Source organism: Salmo salar, chromosome ssa28, assembly GCF_905237065.1.
Source record: "Salmo salar chromosome ssa28, Ssal_v3.1, whole genome shotgun sequence".
Taxonomy (NCBI): Eukaryota; Metazoa; Chordata; class Actinopteri; order Salmoniformes; family Salmonidae; genus Salmo; species Salmo salar.
This window is the reverse complement of record NC_059469.1, coordinates 1,704,760-1,730,420: the sequence shown is the minus strand read 5'-3', so window position 1 is coordinate 1,730,420 and position 25,661 is coordinate 1,704,760. Positions and strand designations below refer to the sequence as shown.

Below are 25,661 nucleotides of genomic sequence, written 5' to 3'. Positions count from 1 at the left end.
CCGTGGGAATCGAACCCACAACCCTGGCATTGCACACACCATGCTGGCGTTGCAAACACCATGCTCTACCAACTGAGCCACAGGGAAATTCTTGACACACAGGAAACCCAGCAACGTTGCAGTTCTTGACAAACTCAAACCGGTGCGCCTGGCACCTACTACCATACCCCGTTCAAAGGCACTTACATTTTTGTCTCTTGCCCATTTACCCTCAATGACACACACACACAATCCATGTCTCAATTGTCGCAAGGCTTAAAAATACTTCTTTAACCTGTCTCCTCCCTTCATCTACACTGATTGAAGTGGTTTAACAAGTGACATAAATAAAGGATCATAGCTTTCACCTGATCAGTCTATGTCATGGAAAGAGTTCCTAATGTTTTGTACACTCAGTCTATATCTCCCAGTCTGTACCATTTAACAATACTGATGATTCTGTCTGGTTACCTTCTGCATTAGTCTGAGTGTCCAACAAGCAGCTTTCCCTCTCCAGGCTCTCTTGTGTGTGTGTGTGTGTGTGTGTGTGTGTGTGTGTGTGTGTGTGTGTGTGTGTGTGTGTGTGTGTGTGTGTAAACAATAGCCAATAGCCCTTCAGGCAGCTCTATTCTTCTCCTAGCCCTGCTTTTCCATTTCTCATTTCCATTACAGATGCAACGATAAGACCGGGGTGTTCGTCCTATAATTCTTTCCTGACAGTTTGTCAGATTGAACACTGTGGTTCCTTATCAAAAGAACTGGGAGGGAATATCTGGCCAAAGATGAATGGATACCTTTTCTATCTCAGCTCTCTCTCCCTTTTTTCTCTCTTTCTACCTTCTCCCTTTCTTCCCTCCTCTGCCTCGCTACCACTACCTCTCTCACTCCTCAGACTCTCCTTCACCCCCGCCCCATCTCACTCGCTGTTTCTTCCTCCCTTTCTTTCCCCCTTTCTGCTCTTTATCCACGAGGTCAACTTTCAAGGTATAAGCCGCTGAAAGTATCTGCCTGTACTGCAATACTAGAGATTATACTTTGGGACGCACTTTGACTCTTACTTGAAAACGAGAACAGAGGTTCCAATTCAGGTGTACTGTAGGTTACATAAACAGAGTTGTGATGAAAAGCCATGAAAAAAAATATATATAATAAATTGCAGGGACGCGCTGCTGTAAATCTAAAAACAACCCAGAGGACTTAACCACGGGAAACAAGGATCTGTGTACCTTATCGTCCACCAAATCAGTGAGAATGTTTTTTTTTTTAACACAACATTAATGCAGTGGATAAAGGATGGGAAGAGTTGTACATTTAAACCTTGTTGCCTTAGCGACAAGTAACAGTCTCCGTCTGTAGTATGATAAGATCATCTCTAAGACGAGAGTTGATAACAATTACGATTATTTCAAACAAAACAAAATTCCATTTAATCTCCTTTAAATCAGTCTACGGAGATGTGAAAAGGGCAATTATTCCATTATCTCTGCATAGTGTTTCATTTCCTGTTCCACAAACCATGCTATTAATCAATTATCAATTGAGAATGATTTTGAGAGACCCTTTAGACTGTTTAGAGCCACAGCGAGTAAGATTTCCATTCATTTCAACTACACAATACACTTTATTAACCACACAGGGGAGGTGCTCTTACATTGTAGAGGGGGATGCTCTTCATAGGCTTGTACTGCTTCAGGGGGTCCATCTTGTACAGGTGGCGGTCTGTGATGAGGACGGCCCGGTCCTCTGCCTTGTGGAAACGGTTGATCTGGGAAACACAAAGACCCTTATCAGTCTCCCCACAGGAGACCCCACACACACACACAGCCAACACACACAACTGGGAGTTGGCTAAACTCAGTGACAGTTGGGTGAGAATGTGTGTGTGTGTGCAGGGGCAGACTGGCCATCTGGCATGTCGGGCAAATGCCAGATGGCAGGTCCATTTTTGGACCAGTGGGCCTGTCTAACATATTATTGTATTTTTTCCCCTGCAAAATTATAATTACCTGGGGCCTCAAGGAAAATAATTGTCTGGTGTGTTAAAAATGTCAGGGCCGATTTCTGGTCCCAGTCTGCACGTGTGTGTAGGGTGTGTGTGCAATAGATGTGATCGTATTCTCTATTCTTTGTATGGGGTATGTGTCTGCGTGTGTGGTATAGGGTTTGGGTTAGGTAATAGTCCCCAACCCTACTGTACCTTGCGCACATTGCAGGAGAAGAGCACTCTCATGAACTTGTCCTTACGCTGCAACTCACAGGACACCAAGGTGAAGGAGGACGCTGTGTCAGGACTGTCTCGCTTCTGAAAACACACACACAAACACACAGAGAGAGAGAGAGAGAGAGACATGACGATCAACTCCTCTACAAAGACAAACCCCTTCCCATTACATTTTAGTTCAACAACGCACACACACACACACACACACACGTCGCACACTTAACCACACACCCCCACCCCCCCCCACCCCACCCCCACTACTGCACCACCGACAAAAAACGCACACATTTACAACTACATTCAAATTAAAAACAACATCAGAAACACACATCAACCGCTAACCTCTCCCTTTCAGGAGCTCAGAGCTAGTGTCAGAACCCCCCCTAGCCAATCCAACTCACCAGGTAGTTGCCCTCCCAGGTCCTTTGCAGCCCCAGGTCAGGTCTCTGGCCCTTGAGGGCCTCCAGGGTGGCCACCTTGGCCCTGATCTGCAGCTTCTCCTCTGGAGTCAGGTCTTTGATCAGAGTCCACGCCCACCACCTAGAGCAGCATGGAAACACCCACAGGAATAGCAATGGAGCCAAGATATCGACTCTGACACTGTAGAATCTATGGCCTTGATAACATGATTGGCTATTTCTGACGTGATGATACTGCATAACAGGGATTTTTGGGGGCTGCACTCTCTCTGACATGAAACATCCTGCCTTTAAACTGTGCTTTCAAAGCATCAAGTATGAAATTTCACTTTCTCCGGATGAAAGTATTGAATGAGGCTTTGACGGGAAAAAAAAATCGATGTCCACCACAGACCTGAGGCTGGAAGACACATGGGTAAAAACCTTCAAAGGAAACCAGTTGGAGTAGAAAACTGTACCCAGTCCACACAATTCGTACTACACTGATGAAAGGGCTTACAGTGCATCGTGTTCAAGGGTTGATGTTTTATCCGAACAGAGGTGGGATTACTCATACTACAACCCCTTTATGTGTGTGTGTGTGTGTGTGTGTGTGTGTGTGTGTGTGTGTGTGTGCGCGCGCCACTTTGTTTACCTGTTGTAGATGCTCCGCAGCGCCTCTTCAAACTTCCGCAGGACTTTGGGCGGCGTGGGCCACTTGACGTGCTTGCCATGGTCCTTCATGGAGCGCACGTTCTTGAATTTGCGGTTGATGTCCTTGATGTAGGACTTGACCTTGTAGTGCTGATAGGCCCGCAGGATGATGAGGGCGGCTCGCATGCGCCGGTAACGCATCCTGGCTATGGTACCGCGCCATACCTGGTGAAGAGAACGGATAGGTTAACACAGTGGAAAAGAGTAAACCTCTATGGATACTGTACCTCCCAATAACAACTATTAGTTTAACAGGATGTAGCCTTCCCTGTTGCTCAGTTGGTAGAGCATGGTGTGTGCAACGCCAGGGTTGTGGGTTCGATTCCCACGGGGGGCCAGTACAAAAAAAAATAAAAAATGCATGAAATTAAAATGAAATGTATGTATTCACTACTGTTAGTCGCTCTGGATAAGAGCGTCTGCTAAATGACTAAAATGTAATGTAAAATGTCTAGAGTACGAAACATACTGTTAATATAAAAAAACATAAATGAAGACAGCCTATTAGACCAACATTTTCTCAGACACATTTCAAATGAGATACGGTACGTTTAGACGCATAAACTCGAGCAAGGCAAACCAAAGACTCACATAATTCAATGACACATTCATGTTAGTAACTGTTAAAATCGGAACAGCGTGTATGTTGGAGTCTTATTGAAAAGAATGCCTAAAATAACTTGTATGTACGTTTTTATGATCTGAAGCAAGAAAACCAAAACAAAAGATTCACATCATAAAATGTTACTGTAAATCTGAACAGCATGTGTGTTGGACTCTTATTGAAAAGAATGCCCTGAGCCGGCGTAACTAAACTTCATTTACACCCCCTCCTCCTATCAACCGCTCCGGAACACCCCCCATAAAACATGAATAATAAATGGTAGTGGGACCCTAGGGAGACATCGCTTCTGCTCCTTCCTCACTAAAACCACTGCCATATGCTCCCTTTTACTTCATATTGATTCATAGAACCATACCAGTCTATTTAACTTACTGTAAACAACAAACACAGACCCTGTACAGTGCTGACAGTCTCAATTGTGTTTTATGTTGACACTCAAGCACAACTCAATAGTGTTACAGTCATATAATTCATATACTGTACATCAATGGTAGCGCATCAGTCTTAGTCACACAGTACATGAATTCTAATATGCTACAATTCTGCAGATCATGAATAATTTATTCCTTAATGTATGTATGTTTGGCGGTGGTTGATTTGAAAAATGGTCTCTGACATTAGCATATTAAATATTGGGGAAGTGTTTCACCTGGGGAGGTTGATTATGTGGTTATTAAATATACAGTTGAAATCGGGAGTTTACATACACTTAGGTTGGAGTCATTAAAACTCGTTTTTCAACCACTCCACAAATTTCTTGTTAACAAACAATAGTTTTGGCTAGTCGGTTAGGACATCTACTTTGTGCATGACACAAGTAATTTTTCCAACAATTGTTTACGGACAGATTATTTCACTTATAATTCACTGTATCACAATTCCAGTGGGTCAGAATTTTACATACACTAAATTGACTGTGCCTTTTAAACAGCTTGGAAAATTCCAGAAAATTATGTCATGGCTTTAGAAGCTTCTGATCTGTTTCGTGTTGCTGTGCGTTGTGTTGCTAACCTTACTTTGCTACCTGACAACTTTACGGTTTTTACTTTTTAATTACCGTTTATATTTTTCCCCTCGCTCTACTTTTTTTCCCATTCAACTTTTTCTCTCCGGACGCTTTATCTGGACGTGGTTTGTCAGGACCTCCACCAGCCGAAGCTAAGTAGTAACATTAACATGATGGCTTCTAATTGCAGTCGCTGTACTCATAATATACAGGAGAACGATCGCCTTACGGTGAGGACAGCTGTGCTGCAAGCCCAGCTTCAGACGCAATCGTTAGGCAAGGGTAATTTCAGTGTAGGTGTAACAGTATAGCTTCCGTCCCTCTCCTCACCCCTACCTGGGCTCGAACCAGGGACCCTCTGCACACATCTACAACTGCCTCCCACGAAGCATCGTTACCCATCACTCCACAAAAGCCGCGGCAAAGGGCAAAGGGAACAACTACTTCAAGGTCTCAGAGCGAGTGACGTCACCGATTGAAACGCTATTAAGCACGCACCCCGCTAACTAGCTAGCCATTTCACATCAGTTACATAGGAAAGGATGAAACAGCGTCTGTGCCACAAGTAAGTACAGATAGTAGTATAAATCCCCTCGCAAAGTCCCCGCAGCCGGACAACTTTCTCATGGCTTCTGGAGGGAAATGCTGTAGGAATGCTCAACCGGTGTCGCTCATTCAGCTGACAGAAACTTTCAACCGGTTCTCCCCATTAAGCAGTGAGTCGGAGTCAGAGGCCGAGCCTTCTCTGGTCTCTACTCCTCCCGTTATGGGGTCTGAGACGCCGAAGCTTCAGCGTGTAAATCTGCTAGAAAGATGTGTCGGCATCGAGGAATTCTCTCTGGTCCCCTCCCAGTTAGGGGGAGTGATGAGCTCTACAGCAGAGTATCACAACTCAATCGCTGGTTGAAAACTGTTTTCTGCCCCTCCCAAAATATAGAATTTGTAGATAATTGGCCCTCTTTCTGGGACTCACCTACAAATAGGACCAAGCCTGGCCTGTTGAAGAGTGACGGACTCCATCCTAGCTGGAAGGGTGCTCTCATCTTATCTACGAACATAGACAGGGCTCTAACTCCCCTAGCTCCACAATGAGATAGGGTGCAGGCCAGGCAGCAGGCTGTTAGCCAGCCTGCCAGCTTAGTGGAGTCTGCCACTAGCACAGTCAGTGTAGTTAGCTCAGCTATCCCCATTGAGACCGTGTCTGTGCCTCGACCTAGGTTGGGCAAAACTAAACATGGCGGTGTTCGCCTTAGCAATCTCACTGGAATAAAGACCTCCTCCATTCCTGCCATTATTGAAAGAGATTGTGATACCTCATATCTCAAAATAGGGCTACTTAATGTTAGATCCCTCACTTCCAAGGCAGTTATAGTCAATGAGCTAATCACTGATCATAATCTTGATGTGATTGGCCTGACTGAAACATGGCTTAAGCCTGATGAATTTACTGTGTTAAATGAGGCTTCACCTCCTGGTTACACTAGTGACCATATTCCCCGCGCATCCCCCTGACGTTTTCGTCTTTTGAGCTTCTAGTCATGAAATCTATGCAGCCTACTCAATCAATTTTTATAGCTACTGTTTACAGGCCTCCTGGGCCATATACAGAGTTCCTCACTGAGTTCCCTGAATTCCTAATTGGACCTTGTAGTCATGGCAGATAATATTCACATTTTTGGTGACTTTAATATTCACATGGAAAAGTCCACAGACCCACTCCAAAAGGCTTTCGGAGCCATTATCGACTCAGTGGGTTTGGTCCAACATGTCTCCGGACCTACTCACTGCCACAGTCATACTCTGGACCTAGTTTTGTCCCGTGGAATAAATGTTGTGGATCTTAATGTTTTGCCTCATAATCCTGCAATCGCAACAAATAATCTGCTCAGACCCCAACCAAGGATCATCAAAAGTCGTGCTATAAATTTTCGGACAGCCCAAAGATTCCTAGATACCCTTCCAGACTCCCTCCACCTACCCAAGGACGTCAGAGTACAAAAATCAGTTAACCACCTAACTGAGGAACTCAATTTAACCTTGCGCAATTCCCTAGATGCAGTCGCACACCTAAAAACAAAAAACATTTGTCATAAGAAACTAGTTCCCTGGTATACAGAAAATACCCGAGATCTGAAGCAAGCTTCCAGAAAATTGGAACGGAAATGGCGCCACACCAAACTGGAAGTCTTCCGACTAGCTTGGAAAGACAGTACCGTGCAGTATCAAAGAGCCCTCACTGCTGCTCGATCATCCTATTTTTCCAACTTAATTGAGGAAACTAAGAACAATCCAAAACGTCTTTTTGATACTGTCGCAAAGCTAACTAAAAAGCAGCATTCCCCAAGAGAGGAAGCTTTCACTTCAGCTGTGATAAATTCATTGACTTCTTTGAGGAAAAGATCATGATCATTAGAAAGCAAATTGCGGACTCCTCTTTAAATCTGCGTATTACTCCAAAGCTCAGTTGTCCTGAGTCTGCACAACTCTGCCAGGACCTAGGATCAAGGGAGACACTCAAGTGTTTTAGTACTATATCTCTTGACACAATGATGAAAATAATCATGGCCTCTAAACCTTCAAGCTGCATACTGGACCCTATTCCAACTAAACTACTGAAAGAGCTGCTTCCTGTGGTTGGCCCTCCTATGTTGAACATAATAAACGTCTCTCTATCCACCGGATGTGTACCAAACTCACTAAAAAAGTGGCAGTAATAAAGCCTCTCTTGAAAAAGCCAAACCTTGACCCAGAAAATATAAAAAAAACTAATCGGCCTATATCGATTCGACCATTCCTCTCAAAAGAATTTGAAAAAGCTGTTGCACAGCAACTCACTGCCTTCCTGAAGACAAACAATGTTTACGAAACGCTTCAGTCTGGTTTTAGACCCCATCATAGCACTGAGACTGCACTTGTGAAGGAGGTAAATTACCTTTTAAATGGCGTCAGACCGAGGCTCTGCATCTGTCCTCGTGCTCCTTGACCTTAGTGCTGCTTTTGATACCATTGATCACCACATTCTTTTGGAGAGATTGGAAACCCAAATTGGCCTACACGAACAAGTTCTGGCCTGGTTTAGATCTTATCTGTTGGAAAGATATCAGTTTGTCTCTGTGGATGGTTTGTCCTCTGACAAATCAACTGTAAATGTCGGTGTTCCTCAAGGTTCCGTTTTAGGACCACTATTGTTTTCACTATATATTTTACCTCTTGGTGATGTCATTCGGAAACATAATGTTAACTTTCACTGCTATGCGGATGACACACAGCTGTACATTTCGATGAAACATGGTGAAGCCCCAAAATTGCCCTCGCTGGAAGCCTGTGTTTCAGACATAAGGAAGTGTATGGCTGCAAATGTTCTACTTTTAAACTCAGAGATGCTTGTTCTAGGTCCCAAGAAACAAAGAGATCTTCTGTTGAATCTGACAATTAATCTTGATGGTTGTACAGTCATCTCAAATAAAACTGAAGGACCTCGGCGTTACTCTGGACCCTGATCTCTCTTTTGACGAACATATGAAGACTCTTTCAAGGACAGCTTTTTTCCATCTACGTAACATTGCAAAATTCAGAAACTTTCTGTCCAAAAATGATGCCGAAAAAATGAATCCATGCTTTTGTCACTTCTAGTTTAGAGGAACCAGGCTATGAGGGGGTGCAAGCCGAAGAACACCATCCCAACCGTGAAACACGGGGTGGCAGCATCATGTTGTGGGGGTGCTTTGCTGCAGGAGGGACTGGTGCACTTCAAACTCGATGGCATCATGAGGATGGAAAATTATGTGGATATATTGAAGCAACATCTCAAGACATCAGTCAGGAAGTTAAAGCTTGGTCGCAAATGGGTCTTCCAAATGGACAATGAACTCAAGCATACTTCCAAAGTTGTGGCAAAATGGCTTAATGACAACAACGTCAAGGTATTGGAGTGGCCATCACAAAGCCCTGATCTCAATCCTATAGAAACTTTGTGGGCAAAACTGAAAAAGCGAGTGCGAGCAAAGAGGCCTACAAACCTGACTCAGTTATACCAGATCTGTCAGGAGGAATGGGCCAAAATCCACCAAAATTAATTGTGGGAAGCTTGTGGAAGGCTACCCAAAATATTTGACCCAAGTTAAACAATTTAAAAGGCAATGCTACCAAATACTAATTGAGTGTATGTAAACTTCTGACCCACTGGGAATGTGATGAAAGAAATAAAATGTGAAATAAATCACTCTCTACTATTATTCTGACATTTCACATTCTTAAAATAAAGTGGTGATCCTAACTGACCTAACACAGCAAATCTTTACTAGGATTAAATGTCAGGAAGTGTGGAAAACTGAGTTTAAATGTATTTGGCTAAGGTGTATGTAAACTTCCGACTTCAACTGTAGCTAAACAACATTGATTTCTGCCTGTTTGCTTTTGTTCATTTAACCTACAAAGTACAAATACACAGAATACAATGCCAAAAATAGGTCCTAAGTATCCAAAATCGAATGAATCTAACCTACTTTAAAGATTCACCACAGCTGCAGTAACACTATGGTCCATTCAAAGGCCACCTCTAGTCTAGTGGATCAATCACAGAGATAAATGAAGGACAGTCAAGAATGAACTGTCCCTCACTGGTGACCTCAAACTCCTCTTGCCCCTCCATTTCGCTGCCCTAGCTGACTCATAAATAATGGAGGGAAGAGAGAAGATAGACATATGAAAATATGTGCACTCACTACTGTAAATCGCTCTGGATAAGAGCATCTGCTAAATTACTAAAATGAGAAATAGAAATGTGCACAGTGTAATCACACATTCATCACTCCAACCAACCCCTGGGTTGTATTCATTAGGCACCAAATGAAGAAAAAATTACTGAAAACTGGGAGGTACTACCTGAACTTGTCCAATAAGAAACACTTGTTTTCTGTTACAGTGTGCAGTAATGAATAGAACCCTTCTACTACCCTCCCATGTGGCACGGATGATGATGAATGGAATAATTTCCAACTCTGATGGTCCCCGCTAGCTAACAGTGTTAGAAGATGACCCCATTCAAATTCCGATTTAATCAAATGTTTGAGGAAAGGAAGTGTGTTTTAAGCAGGCGCATGAGATATTGTCGTATAATGTGTTAAAATGGAGATGGAGTATTAAATATATTGCTTAAGGGACCTGAATATATTCTGGGGTTGGTTTCAGATTCCCAAAATGTGCTTAAGTGATCGTGAGCAATATACTGTAGGGCTATTGGACCCTCAGTTACCTTCTTTACTTTGATTTTAAACAAAGACTACGAGGTGGTCGGATGGAGGTAACGACTCGTGTTCAAAAGAAGCTCACAACCTGATTTCATACAGCTGTTTGAGACGGAAAAGCCATACACGGATCGACCATGCAATGCGTGCTTCCAGAAGGATGCACAGCCAACAACTGGTTTGCATACCCTATCACGTGAAATAGGTGGTTGGAGTTAGTTGATCCCCAGTGGTGGGGAGTATACCGGTAGCTAGACCCCAGACTGCTAGTTATGTATCGGGGTATGTATATTTTGATAGTCATTATCACTCTCATCGCTAGCATAGCTGACGTTAGCAAGCATAACTAGCTAGCTGTCTAGCTGGGTAACGTTAGCCTACCTCAATACAACTCGGATTTGGCTTGGAAACACAAAGGAAAACCAAGAAATAAAGACAAGTAGGCGGCCAGTACGTTGCAATAAACTTCAGTGAACTATTAACAGAACATATTTACAAAATAATACATATAGGAGCAGATCAGCTTTCACGATGCCTGAGGAAGACTCTAGAAGTCAAAACGTCTGCAGTTGTGCATCCTGATGTTCAATGCTGATCTGTATGGGAAAATATCATGCCAAATGTATTCACAAATGTAAATCACTTTCCACAAATGTAAATCGCGATCCACAAATGTAAATCGCTATCCACAAACAAACACCTTTTGATTTGTATATCGATATACTGCATTCAATTTTTTTTAAATAATTGCAGATATGCAGGTCATTTCCAAGAGCCTTAAGTAAAATGACTGCCATAAAGATTTGCACATAGGAGAGATATGCGCAAAGATGACAGATATGGCAAACCTGCAACTCCATATTTGGAAGCGCTTAGGTCATCTGACTTTTGGCAGCAATTTGACAACAATAAAAAGACAAGTTCTCACACGTATAAAAAAAAAAAAGGTTTGCACGCGTAAAAAGCCATTTGTATTCATAGAAAAAAGGTTGGTACCCATAGAAAGCGATTTCTATAAAATCGATGGCAGCCTCTCGTTCGGCCATGTTGATGCCTGACTTTCAAGGCTGCAGAAATTATAGTATGGTAACCATAATATGTTAACCATATGTGTAACCATAGTATGTCCAACTTAAATAATTGAAAGCCCTAGATTACTGTATATTTGCAACACTATTGCGGTGTACACCCGTTCATCACACAAATAGTTGAATTAGCTGGCCAATGTAATAGCGCCACTAAATGTGAAGGATATGTCATGCATTGTAAATGATTGTAATCCATCTGCTGTCTCATGTTGCACAGACGTAAATATTCCTGATGCCTATAACCGTTTCCCCAGGAGAGGCATGCAAAAGGAAGAGGTTAGGTGTAGGATCAGACTTTGCAACAGTATTGCCTCCGTCCCTCGACCCAACCTGGCCTTGAACCAGGGACCCTCTGCACACATCGGAAACAGTCATACTAGAAGCATCGTTACCCATCGCTCCACAAAAGCCGCGGCCCTTGCAGAACAATGGAAACAACTAAACTCTGCAAAAAAAAAGAAACGTCCTCTCGCTGTCAACTGCGTTTATTTTCAGCAAACATAACGTGTAAATATTTGTATGAACATAACAAGATTCAACAACTGAGACATAAACTGAACAAGTTCCACAGACATGTGACTAACAAAAATGGAATACAGTGTCCCTGAAGAAAGGGGGGGGGGTCAAAATAACAACAACAAAAAGTAACAGTCACTACAGCAGGTGGCCACACCACATACTAAGTACTGCAGTGCACCTCCTCCTCATGGACTGCACCAGATTTGCCAGTTCTTGCTGTGAGATGTCACCCCACTCTTCCACCAAGGCACCTGCAAGTTCCAGGACATTTCTGGGGGGAATGGCCATAGCCCTCACCCTCCGATCCAACAGCTCCCAGACGTGCTCAATGGGATTGAGATCCGGGCTCTTCGCTGGCCATGGCAGAACACTGACATTCCTGTCTTGCAGGAAATCAGCCATACTGCTCGTTCTGTGCGTGATGGCATTGTCATGCTGGAGGGTCATGTCAGGATGAGCCTGTAGGAAGGGTACCACATGAGGGAGGAGGATGTCTTCCCTTTAACACACAGCGTTGAGATTGTCTGCAATGACAACAAGCTCAATCCGATGATGCTGTGACACACCGCCCCAGACCATGACGGACCCTCCACCTCCAAATTAATCCCGCTCCAGAGTACAGGCCTCGGTGTAATGCTCATTCCTTCGACGATAAACGCAAATCCGACCATCACCCCAGGTGAGACAAAACCACGACTCGTCAGTGAAGAGCACTTTTTGCCAGTCCTGTCTGGTACAGCGACGGAGGGTTTGTGCCCATAGGCGACGTTCTTGCCGGTGATGTCTGGTGAGGACCTGCCTTACAACAGGCCTACAAGCCCGCAGTCCAGCCTCTCTCAGCCTATTGTGGACAGTCTGAGCACTGATGGAGCGATTGTGCGTTCCTGGTGTAACTCGGGCAGTTGTTGCCATCCTGTACCTGTCCCGTCGGTGTGATGTTCGGATGTACCGATCCTGTGCAGGTGTTGTTACACGTGGTCTGCCACTGCGTGGACAATCAGCTGTCCATCCCGTCTCCCTGTAGCGCTCTCTTAGGTACGGACATTGCAATTTATTGCCCTGGCCATATCTGCAGGCCTCATGCCTCCTTGCAGCACGCCTAAGGCACGTTCACGCAGATGAGCAGGGACCCTGGGCATCTATCTTTTGGTGTTTTTCAGAGTCAGTAGAAAGGCCTCTTTAGTGTCCTAACTTTCAATAACTGTGACCTTAATTGCCTACAATTTGTAAGCTGTTAGTGTCTTAACGACCGTTCCACTGGTGCATGTTCATTAATTGTTGATGGTTCATTGAACAAGCAAGTGTTTAAACCCTTTACAACGAAGATCTGTGAAGTTATTGGGATTTTTACGAATTATCTTTGAAAGACAGGGTCCTGAAAAAGGGACGTTTCTTTTTTTGCTGAGTTTACTTCAAGGTCTCAGAGCGAGTGACGTCACCGATTGAAACGCTATTAGCGCGCATCAACTAGCTAGCCATTTCACACCGGTTACACTCACCCCCTTTGAACGCCTCCTTTTCCGCAGCAACCAGTGATCCGGGTCAACAGCATCAATGGAATCAACTTTTATGGGATCAACTTTTTTTCTCCGACTACAAATCGCTTTCTTTATGGCAGTCATTTTACTTACGGCCCTTGGAAATGACCTGCATATCTGCAGTTATAAAAAAAGATATATAATGCAATATATCGATTTACAAATACAAATCAAAAGGTGTTTGTTTGTGGATAGTGAATTGCATTTGTGGAAAACGATTTACATTTGTGGATTGGTGATTTACATTTGTGAATACATTTGGCATGATATTGATCCCATAGATCTGCTCCTACACTGAACAAAAATATAAACGCAACATGTAAAGTGCTGGTCCCATGTTTCATGTGCTGAAATAAAAGAGCACGGAAACTTTCCATACACACAAAAAGATAATTTCTCTCAAATGTCGTGCCCAAATTTGTTTACATCCCTGTCAGTGAGCATTTTATATTTTGTCAAGATAATCCACAGGTGTGGCATATCAAGAAGCTGATTAAACAGCATGATCATTACACAGGTGGACCCTGTGCTGAGGACAATAAAAGGCCACTTTAAAAATGTGCAGTTTTGTCACACAACACAATGGCAAATTTGTCTCAAGTTTTGAGGGAGCGTGCAATTGGCATGCTAATTGCAGGAAAGTCCACCAGAGCTGTGGCCAGATAATTGTACGTTCATTTCTCTACCATAAGCTGCCTCCAACGTCGTTTTAGAGAATTTGGCAGTACGTCCAACTGGCCTGACAACTGCAGACCATGTGTAACCACGCCAGCCCAGGACCTCCACATCTGGCTTTTCACCTGCGGGATCGTCAGAGGGGGGAGGGCGGGGTGCTGAGGAGTATGCCCCTGCCCAGTAATGTGAAATCCATAGATTAGGGCCTCATGAATTTATTTCAATTGACTGATTTCCTTACATGAACTGTAACTCAGCAAAATCTTTTAAATTGTTGCACATTGCGTTTATATGTTTGTTCAGTATATACAGTGCATTCGGAAAGTATTCAGACCCCTTGACTTTTTCCACATTTTGTTACATTACAGCCTTATTCTAAAATTGATTAAATTGTCTCCCCTCATCAATCTGCACACAATAACTCATAATGACAAAGCAAAAACAGGTTTTTAGACAAAAAAAAATGAAATATCACATTTACATAAGTATTCAGACCCTTTACTCAGTACTTTGTTGAAGCATCTTTGGCAGTGATTACAGCCTCAAGTCTTCTTGAGTATGACGCTACAAGATTGGCACACGTGTATTTGGGGAGTTTCTCCCATTCTTCTCTGCAGATCCTCTCAAGCTCTGTCAGGTTGAATGGAGAGAGTCGCCGCACAGCTATTTTCAGGTCTCTCCAGAGATGTTCGATTGGGTTCAAATCCGGGCTCTGGCTGGGCCACTAAAGGACATTCAGAGACTTGTCCCGAAGCCACTCTTGCATTGTCTTGGATGTGTACTTAGGGTCATTGTCCTGTTGGAAGGTGAACCTTTGCTCCAGTCTGAGGTCCTGAGCACTCTGGAACAGGTTTTCATCAAGGATCTCTCTGTACTTTGCTCCATTCATCTTTCCCACGATCCTGAATAGTCTCCCAGTCCCTGCCTCTGAAAAACATTCCCACAGCATGATGTTGCCACCACCATGCTTCACCGTAGGAATGGTGTCAGGTTACCTGCAGATGTGACGCTTAGCATTCAGGCCAAATAGTTAAATCTTGGTTTCATCAGACCAGAGAATCTTGTTTCTCATGGTCTGAGAGTCCTTTAGGTGCCTTTTGGTAAACACCAAGCGGGCTGTCATGTGCCTTTTACTGGGGAGTGGCTTCCGTCTGTCCACTCTACCATAAAGGCCTGATTGGTGGAGTGCTGCAGAGATGGTTGTCCTTCTGGAAGGTTCTCCCATTTCCATAGAGGAACTCTGGAGCTCTGTCAGAGTGACCATCGGGCTCTTGGTCACCTCCCTGACAAAGGCCCTTCTCCCCCGATTGCTCCGTTTGGCCAGGCAGCCAGCTCTAGGAAGAGTCTTGGTGGTTCCAAGCTTCTACCATTTAAGAATGATGGAGGCTACTGTGTTCTTGGGGACCTTCAATGCTGCATAAATGTTTTGGTACCCTTCCCCAGATCTGGACCTCGGTTATGATATTTGTGCATCTGTAACTTTCTCACTCATCATTATTGACGATTCAGTCAGGACTATCTGTAATCATGGTAGCATCCACATTAATGTAGAATTGTTTAGAAACATTTTCTATTCTCATTAACAATAAAAGTGACTCCAGAATGACAATACATGAATTACCATTCATTTCTATTGGGCACTAAAATAATCTGAAACACAACCAAAACAAACAGCAAATGCATCCAGCAGGTTTGTAGTCACAAGCTTGATGTAATCATTGCGTGCTTGGAATATGGGACCAAGTACTACAATTTTGACTACTTTAATACACAAACTGTAAGTGAATTTGTCCCAATCATTTTGGTCCCCTAAAATGGGGGGACTATGTACAAAATGTGCTGTAATTTCTCAACAGTTCACCCGATATGGATGAAAATACCCACAAATTATAGCTGACTGACTGCACTTTAACCTCAGTCATTGTATAATTTCAAATCCAAAGTGCTAGAGTACAGAGCAAAACAACAAAAATTGGCAAAGTTCCAATTCTTCAAAATATTATTTGAACGTTCGTTTTGGACTGATGCCTAACTGAGCATCGTCAATGAGCACTGATGAAGATTTCATAAAAAATGCATTACAGTGGCTTGGAAATACGATTACATTTATTTTAGCTAGCTAACGTTGGCATTGCTAGCTATTTTTGACGAACTTTGTTAGTTAATGACAACATTGCCAACTGTCTAACGTAAATTTGATGAAATTATAATGCTGGCAAAGTAGTTTCCTACTAAATATTTGACTACTTTAGCAATGTCATCGTATTTCCAGGCAATATAGTGTAATTTAGACAAAACAGTAATTCGCCTCCGTCCAGAATGACTAGGTTTATCACCACTTTAGGGCACCACTATGGCGCCGCCGGTAAAACGCGGCTTGAGAACGTTCATAACAATGGCATGACGCGACCGAGTAACGGAGGTGAAACCTATGAATACTTTTGTAGCTCACTGTATTTGACTCTGGTTAACATCATTTGAATGAACATTCTACATTACCATGGAAATTATTGCATCGAGTTCCCATGAGTTTACCAGTCAAATTGCCAGGGATAGATGTTCCAAGACCATTCTATTCATTCTATGGTCACACACACACACACCACCGGCCTCTGCCCATCCCCCGCCTTGCTTAGTGCGCAGAAAACAAGTATCCAAGTTTAAACAAAGTTTAAATAAAACATGTCGACTATCCATATATCCTAAATGATCATGATATTATTCATATAGTACAATTATTTTAAATGCCCATGGCTATCTCCCACACACACTGTTGCTTGGCTGTGCTTAAAACACAGAGGTGCAGACGGTGTAGAATTATCACGAGTGGGAAGGTGGAGAGAGGAGAGGAGACGACACCCAGGGGAGCGTGGGTAAATCAGGTCAATAACAAGGCCGAAACTCCCTCCTCTCCAATAAAGCTATCTGATCACCCTTTAACAGACTCCCTCCCTCCATCATGGAGTCATACTAACCACACGCTCCCATGGCTCTGGGGATCCAGATTTACGAGCTCGTCAAAGCCAAATTGGGGGCGTCTCTGGCAGACAAAGTGGGACAGATTGGTACGGCTTTATTAGGACACTTTGAAATGCATTTTGGGTAGAGAGAGCCCGGCCATCACAAATCACATACAGATGTAGGATCCTGCCACAGCAGGAAAATAATCCTGCATCAACAGGAAATGTGAATTATTATGTGGATTCTAATTAATTGACATGAACTGTTTTTACACTGCTGCCACTCGCTGTTTATCTATGCATATTATCTATGTTACTTTTATATATATAAACTAAAAGTAAAATTTCACCGTGAAATGCTTACTTACAAGCCCTTAACCAACAATGCAGTTAAGAAAATATTTACTAAATAAACTAATATATATATATATATATATATATATATATATATATATATATATATAAATATAAATAAATAAATAAAAGTAACATAGATAATAAACAGCGAGTGGCAGCAATATAATATATATATATATATATATATATATATATATATATATATATATATATATATATATATATATATATATATAAATAAATAAAAGTAACAAAATAACAATAATGAGGCTATATACAGGGGGAACTGGTACCTTGTCAATGTGCAAGGGTGCAGATTAGTTGCGGTAATTTGTAGGGGTAAAGTGACTATACGTAGATAATAAACAGCGAGTGGATGATTAAATTAATATCCTGTACCATGACAATGGCTGGATGTGTAGGGAGTTTGAGAGACTTTGGTTTAGATGCAGAACATGTGAAGAACAAAGATTAAATATATTCATTGATATACTGTATACCTTTTCTCCCGTTTGGCGCAGCAGGTCTAAGGCACTGCATCTCAGTGCTAGAGGCGTCACTACAGACCCTGGTTCAATTCCAGGCCGTATCACAACCGGCCGTGATTGGGAGTCACATAGGGCGGCGCACAATTGGCCCAGCGTCGTCCGGGTTAGGGTTTGGCCATCATTGTAAATAAGAATTTGTTCTTAACTGACTTTCCTAGTAGAATAAAGGTAAAAGAAATAAATACAAAATATAGTAAACCATACACTATAGGCTAGACTAAGTGCTGCAACTGCTTTAGGCCTAAAAAAAGAGGCCATCAATCCATCTGTAAAACAAGCAAGGGTTGGCAATACCATTTATAGTCTCTGACTAAATACGCTAAACAAAATATCCTTCATGTCATCCACAAAACAAATCAAACATGGAAAGACCGGCGGGGCGACACACTTGACTGCAATCAAATGCTGAGTGCCACTATTTCCTTGTCCTCCAGGGACATTTGGTTTTCCAGTGAAATGCTCAATACACCGAGGTGGGCGGAGACAGCATCAAGCAGAGTGTGTGACACAATTTATCAAGGGCACCACACACACACACACACACACACACACACACACACACACACACACACACACACACACACACACACACACACACACACACACACACACACACACACACACACACACACACACACATACATACACACCTCAGGCAAGCACTGGGGACACTGGGCCGAGACACTGGGCCAATGGGTTTTTAGGATAAATCAATCCAGCGCTCGGGTGAACAACTACACCATCACCACATGCTCAAGGTAGCAGCCAGTGGCTTGCTCATAAAACCCTCTCTAGACTAACATCCTCTATGCATGTTCATTATGTTCCATCATTTGGTTCATGTATTGTGTGGATTTTTAACAATAGGAATATGGGAACTGAAGTGAGGTTAAAATTGAATAGTTATGGATACTCTTTGTCATGTTGATCGATAGAAATATTGATGGAAATCATTGGAATTTGTTATCAATTTGCGTTGCCTCCATGGACGGATTATCAGCCACTAACTGAAACAAATAAACCTTTAGAAATTAATGTTTGGATCTTACAGTCAGGTCTGTTAAATTATAACATACTGCATTATACATGAATAGACATGTCAGAGGATAGAAAGAAAAGGGGCGATTCTATGAGGAAGTAGAGAGAATGGCAAGTGAAGGTCATATCAGAGGAAAACAGTGCACCTTGGCTGGGAGCCAAACCTTGGTTGCCATGGCGAGAGCCCCCTGTCTACCCATATCCTTCCACACTGTCGAGGAGATGCATTGCTGTCAGGTCAGTGGATTGTTTTGAGTGTAAAACGCCCGGCACTACTTTCTCTTCTTGTTGTTAGTGCAGTGAATCCAAGTGTGAATTATTATACTCAAATAGCCTGCAACGTTTTGTTCTGGTGAGAATCAATTACATTACCAACTCTAGGATGCACAGACCAGGATTTATGAATAAAATATAAGCCGCTATTAATTTATGTTGCATTGTATCTCAAATATAAAAACAATAGGTGATAGTGAATTCAAAGGACACGTGCCTGAATGTGTTTCATTCTTTAACAGTGGGAAGTTGTTAGGAGGTTGTTGAGGCAGTGTGAAATTGCATTAAGAGAATACTCAAACGGTTACTGAGCATCGTTGACAGCACAGTGGTAAACAAAGAGCATCAAAGAACACAAGATGTGAACACAGACGAGCTCCGAGAGACGGGAAGGGAAAAATCCTTCAGTTTAATCAAGAGACACTTCATCATCAAAGTCTTCCACAACAACAGAGGGTGCAGGTACAGCATCTCCCTAAGCGAAGCCAAAGTCACTGATAAAAGGAGTGACAAGAGAAACGTGTTTCCCTTTGATTTTGTCTGGAAGATTGACAATTTTGGGAGATGGCTATTGTAGGTGTTTTGCAGGTGCCATGCATTTGTAAAATGTACCATAAGTAACAGAACACTTCACACGCTATTTGAATAATGCCTACATCAGATGAATTAGGATCAGGTTACGTACTGCTGAAGCGTGCAGATAGAAGGGGGATCAGTTCTGGCCCAGTAGGCAGATAGCCTAGCATTAGCCTAGAAGATGAATGCTAGCCTAGCCTACAGTCTCACTGATAAACCCACAGTCGCTCAGACACATGTAACAACAGCAATTAAAAGGGGCAATCTGCAGTTGCAACATCCATTTTTGGACTTATAAATGAATGATATATACCCATAGATTCTTGAAGAATATAACTTATAAATGCCTCATGAGGGTTGCTCGACTGTCGTATCCCATCAGAACCCAAAATATAAGCTTGTTTTACTCCGTATGTTTGTAAACAAAGTAAATGTAAACAAAACCTGGTTAAAAACTATCATTTTGAAATCATGGAGGGTCAGTCCTTGCATCCATAGCTCGGTCTATGGAATTTGAGAATGGTTGCATTTCTCTATCCCCGTCCATCAGATTTTTACAGAACCAAGAGCGATGAGTACCCTTTGTTATTGTTTTAGCCTCTCCCTCTCCCTCTCTCTCTCTCTCTCCATTCCCAGCTAAAAGACCAGCCCTGACAGACACCGATGTGGATGGCTGGGCTTCCATTTATGAAATACTCATTAAAAAGAAGGGGGGAAGCTCATGAATCATTCATGAAGTCTGTATTTGTGTTGGATTGTAGTATTTAATCCCCTTTAGGTTGGTTCAGATTGGGACTATTGCTCCTTCCTGAGGATAAGGCTCTGATTGTGGTTTGGATGCATGGTTGTGTGCTCAACTGACTGCACAGTCCACACTAGGGAGTGTCCAGTGGAGCAGATATGGACCACTAATTGCGGGATGTAGTGCAGTCAGTCAGTGGCGAGGGCAGAGTTGATAGCCGTGAACGTGAGGGTGGATTCAGCGGATCCAGAGTTCTATCCGCTTCCTCGGGGAGGAGAAGAGAGCCAGAGCGGAATGGCTTCGACGGGGGGGATGCAGGAGAACGGGGCGGAAACGAGGAACGAGAGAGCAAAAGGCAGTGTGAAATGAGACTGGGAGGGAGGGAGTCAGGGTGCAAGGAGGGGCGAAGGGGTGGTAGGGTGAAAGGCCACATTGTGTACTAGAACCAAGTATGGAGAAGGGCACCTCAAAGGTAATATATGGGATCCCTCACTCCTTTATGTGTAGGATGCAGACAATGACAGGGTATTGTGGTTGTCTGGGGAAGGAGGCTCATAGGGGGAGGGGAAGAGAGCTTGAGGTACTGACATGGGTTCTGCCACCCCTGGCATGGTGGGGCCCGTTGGCATAAGCCACAGTGGTGTGCCAGCTGCTGATAAGGGGATTGCTTGGCACAGATGAGCTGTGTGTGTAGGGGGCAGGGTGGAAAATAGAGTCAAATACACTAACGTTAGAGGTCTATTTTGCTTATTTGTGGAGGGTGGTGAACGGGAGTGTGTGTGTGTGTGTGGTCCTGCGTGCTTCTTCTTTTTGACTGAGCGAGCCCTATACCATTCCTTTAACCCCAAAACCTCTCTTTCGCGCGATGCTTGTTTGGGTCGAACATCTGGAATTCATCTCTGGTCTTTGTGCTTGGTTATCAAAGTGGCGACATCCTTTGAGATAGTCCTAAGAGCGAATAGGAACACACGTCGAGCTCGTCTGCCGGGCAGCCCAACCGGGGCCCTGTAGAGCAATACAGAGGCCAAACAATCAATCCCACATCGAAGCAATTTGGTTGGTTTAACCCTTTGATGTCTGCGGGCAGTTATATTGCAGCCCAGTCCTTAGAGAGAGCTGTCCGAATGAAAGGTGTTGTGAACGTGAAGGAACGTAGTTGTACTCCTAGCGATTTGAGTAGCAATCACATGCGCGTTAAATGTATAGCCGTCAATCTTCATTCTGTCCCCAATCATATGAATGGCTCCCAGGTGAATGAATAAAATAGGGGTTCAAATCCCAAACCGGAAGAAGGAAACACGAAACAGAGCAGTCAGATGCTGACAAATGGACGTTTTGATCTCTGTATCTGTCAGTCAGAGGGGGCATTACCTTTTGAGAAGGTCAGCTAGCTTTGACAGCAAAATGACAGGGCCACATTCTACACTACACTCTAAAAAAAAAAGAAATACCTCCATCGATACAGAAGTATTATACAGTACGTCTTAGGCTAGGCTGGCTTAATGGGTGTGTAATGGCACATGTTATGACACATGCCATCATTCTTACCTGAGGTGTCTGAAAGTCAGTGGCGCATTCTCGTGCACAACACAATCACATTACTTTCTTTACCAGCCAATCAAGGGAGGAAGATGTAGAAAAGCTAATATCCATATCCCAATCATAAAGCATAGAGAACATTAAATGGAGAATCGGTCGTAATGGAGCAATAACATGGGATTACATTCTGGTCTGTATCAATGTCATAAAACTGTCATTATGATAAAAGGTGCACATATACGAAATAGATTTTCCCTATGGCTCCAGCATATTCGCACTGTTACATAGCTAATGGTTTATATTAAGATCCATATCTCGTTTTCTATCCTCTGAATGCTTCCATAGCACCTCAGGAGCTGTGGTATATTTGTAATATATTTCAACTATTATAAGGGGTCAATAATAAGGGTTGAATGGCTTTAGGGTTATGTGAACATTATATTCTCAGTCCCAGAGTTTGTTTGTTCTTTTACTGTGCAGGAATGCCGGCGGCTTCCCAGAAGTCTGCAGTGCGGATGTGTGGACCTCTGCTCTTTTTTCTCCTCTAGCTCATTTACTGAGCTGGGTTTGTACGGGCAGATAGAACCCAGAGAGGGAGAGAGAGCTAACGCTATAATAATGCAACGTTATTTTAGGCTCAGAAAATATCTCAGCGCACAGTGGCAGTGGCATATCAAGTCTCGAGAGTTGGTTATTCATATGAAAAGCAAAGAGAGTGGATTTAAATGAGAACAGAATGAGTGCCGAAGAAACAAGATAATGAGGTTACTGGAGAATGGGTAGCTTTGACTAGTAATCAATCTCCCTGATAGAATTATGTTAGTGACAGTAGTGGCATTTCATTTCTCATTGTCAATAGGATATTGAATATAATACGTGTCCGCTATTGAATTTAAAGCAGTTTTTTTTTTTACGTCGATTTTTAAAATTTATTTTTAACAGATTTACCTGGAGACGTCACACCTATACAATGTTTACACTCGACATAGGGCCGTTGCCATGGAGACCAGGCCGAGGGTCAAAGGTGACGACATTGACACTGACCTTCTGAAGGAAGAGGACTATTCTCCCAACCATTTCGTCCCTCTGCTCCTCCAGGCAGAAGAGTGTGCGTGGCGTGCGGACGAACACCTTGGTCTTGCCGTAGGCCACGTCGTGCTCGAAGCCGCAGCCCTGCACCAGCCTCTTCACTGCCTCTTTGTCCGACGGGAGGTCGTGATTGGGCCACGTGAACTCCGAGATCATCTTGTACCTGAGGGGGCAAAATGGAGGCAGAGAGGGTCCAATATTAGTTGGCCTAAAAACACTTTAGCACCATCGCTAACCAGCGTGGTTCTGATCGTTCAGAGCATGGTGCGTGCAATGCCATAATAATTGGGTTTATTGCTGCATGGGCCCAAAAACACTGCAAACTGTGTGTTAACTGTGCGTCACATTGGACTAAATGACTGACTTCAATTCCCAATTGTGTCTGCATCACTCTTCTTCTTTTACAAAACATGCACTTTGTTGAAGTGATTGGTTCTTTGCCAGTGACTCACAGAAAAACTGCCCAGTAAAATACATGAGAAAACAGAAAGATTGGCAACATTACAGGACATTGTGACAAGATATTATTGGACTGCCAAGAGAGGTCAAAACACTGCTAGCAGGCCCGTCAACCGATTCCTACATTAGTTATTCACTGGCATTTTACTGCAAAAGCATGATGTAATACACAGTCCAAATTCATCAGTGAAGGAAATGAGGGACAGAGTTCGAGGAGAAGCGCGTTACGCAAAACTATCACCGCTAACTACCACAGCGATTACCTCATCTCATTTGACCGAGGAAGGGCAGGGCAGTGGGGAGCGAGACAGCTGTGAATGAATTAGGGTCGAGGGTTAAAAAAAAAGGGTGTGTTTGCGCGTGTATTTGCATTTGTTTGGGACCATTTGGAGCTTGTGTGCGAGCGCAGTTTTGGACTAAATCCTAATTTAAACTGCCAAGAGTCCAAAATAAATCCTATTAAAAATCCTCCCTTTGTACAAAATGTGAACCTTCCTCTGTTTCCAGATGTGTTATAACACACTTTTAGAAGAAATGTCATATCTTGCTGTATTTTGTCATAATTTATTATGTAACATGAGTATGTGTGTGTGTGTGTGTGTGTGTGTGTACGTATGTATGATTGAGAGACAGAATCGCATTTAGTTGTCTACGGTGTCGTCTAGTCTAATCTGATGCGAGAGACTTGCAGCAACGTCAGTGACATCACTGCTGTCGTATAGCGCCCACTCACAAGGTGATGTGATGATGCTAAGGCCCTCCTCTCCTCTGCAAAGCTCTCTATGATTTAGTCCAGTACTGACTCGATTCTGCTTTATCAAACTCAAGGCCAGCCCCGGTCTATTCATTTAGTCACGAGTTTGTGTTAGTAAGAGTACTGATGTACACTACCGTTCAAAAGTTTCGGGTTCACTTAGAAATGTCCTTGTTTTTGAAAGAGAAGCAAATTTATTTGTCTATTAAAATAACATAAAATTGATCAGAAATACAGTGTAGACATTGTTAATGTTGTAAATGAGTATTGTAGCTGGAAACAGCAGATTTTTTTATGGAATATCTACATAGGTGTACAGAGGCCCATTATCAGCAACCTTCACTCCTGTGTTCCAATGGCAGGTTGTGTTAGCTAATCCAAGTTTATCATTTTAAAAGGCTAATTGATCATTAGAAAACCCTTTTGCAATTATGTTAGCACAGCTGAAACTGTTGTTCTGATTAAAAAAGCAATAAAACTGGCCTTCTTTAGACTAGTTTACCAAGAAACTGTATTTGTGTCCAACATTGTGAATACGAGCCCCCTCCAACACAAAGAGGGAATTGTTTAAGAAAATCTTCAAATTAAATCCCACTGCGAGATTATAAAGAGTTTTAATGCATTTTTGGAACTTTGCACAATGATTTTGCTCTGGGAAAATGTCCCCATCAGACTAGGAATGCTGCTATAGGATGGGGATCAGGCCTTTTATATCATAATGAATAAGACTATACGGAAAGGAGGGAGTTGATCCTAAAGCACCACTACTCTGAGATGCATTTTGAATGCGGGACCTGATTCTTCTTCTACCCGGAGATGAGGTGGAAGCTCGTACCTCTGGAGGAAGCGGGGGTACTCCTGGCGGTTGGCGAATCCGGCGCGGCGCACACGAACGTTCTCCAGTAGGCCCAGGTACTCGACCTGGTGGCGACAACGCTCGTGCTCGAACAGCAGGGGCGACTTGACGTCGTTGGGCTTGATGCAGCGCACATAGTAGGGCTCCTGTACACACAAACCACCAGGGGGACCACAGTGAGGAGACACAGCGAGGAGACACAGCCCCCCCTCAGTCTCCTACCCTCTATCTGCACAGATGTGGAACAACTGGACAGGTGAAAGCTAATTCCTATAGGATATCCAACATGTTTTTTTTCCACATTTGTGTAATTTTGGAGGAGACGAGATGAGGAAAGAAAACCCCCTTTAGACTATTGAGATGCACTCGATCTGTCAAGTCAGTAGTACATGTTCTCAACAAAAAAATGTCATGTTGTTGTTGGCCAATGAAATAGTTGCCCGGCGGTGGCCACACCCCTC

The 25,661-nt window shown here is 43.1% G+C and overlaps 1 protein-coding gene across 1 annotated transcript in view; it reads right to left on the bottom strand.

Moving 5' to 3' along the window:
* The window catches only part of LOC106589294 (unconventional myosin-Id), a 129,546-nt gene that overhangs the window by 38,769 nt on the left and 65,116 nt on the right, over positions 1 to 25,661 (bottom strand). Inside the window, exons 15-20 of the mRNA XM_014179077.2 lie at positions 25,180 to 25,346; positions 23,087 to 23,294; positions 3,254 to 3,477; positions 2,602 to 2,740; positions 2,177 to 2,281; positions 1,631 to 1,744 (exon numbers count right to left, since the gene is read on the bottom strand). Coding sequence (XP_014034552.1) covers positions 1,631 to 1,744; positions 2,177 to 2,281; positions 2,602 to 2,740; positions 3,254 to 3,477; positions 23,087 to 23,294; positions 25,180 to 25,346 — 957 coding nt within the window. The remainder of the gene's footprint in view (positions 1 to 1,630; positions 1,745 to 2,176; positions 2,282 to 2,601; positions 2,741 to 3,253; positions 3,478 to 23,086; positions 23,295 to 25,179; positions 25,347 to 25,661) is intronic.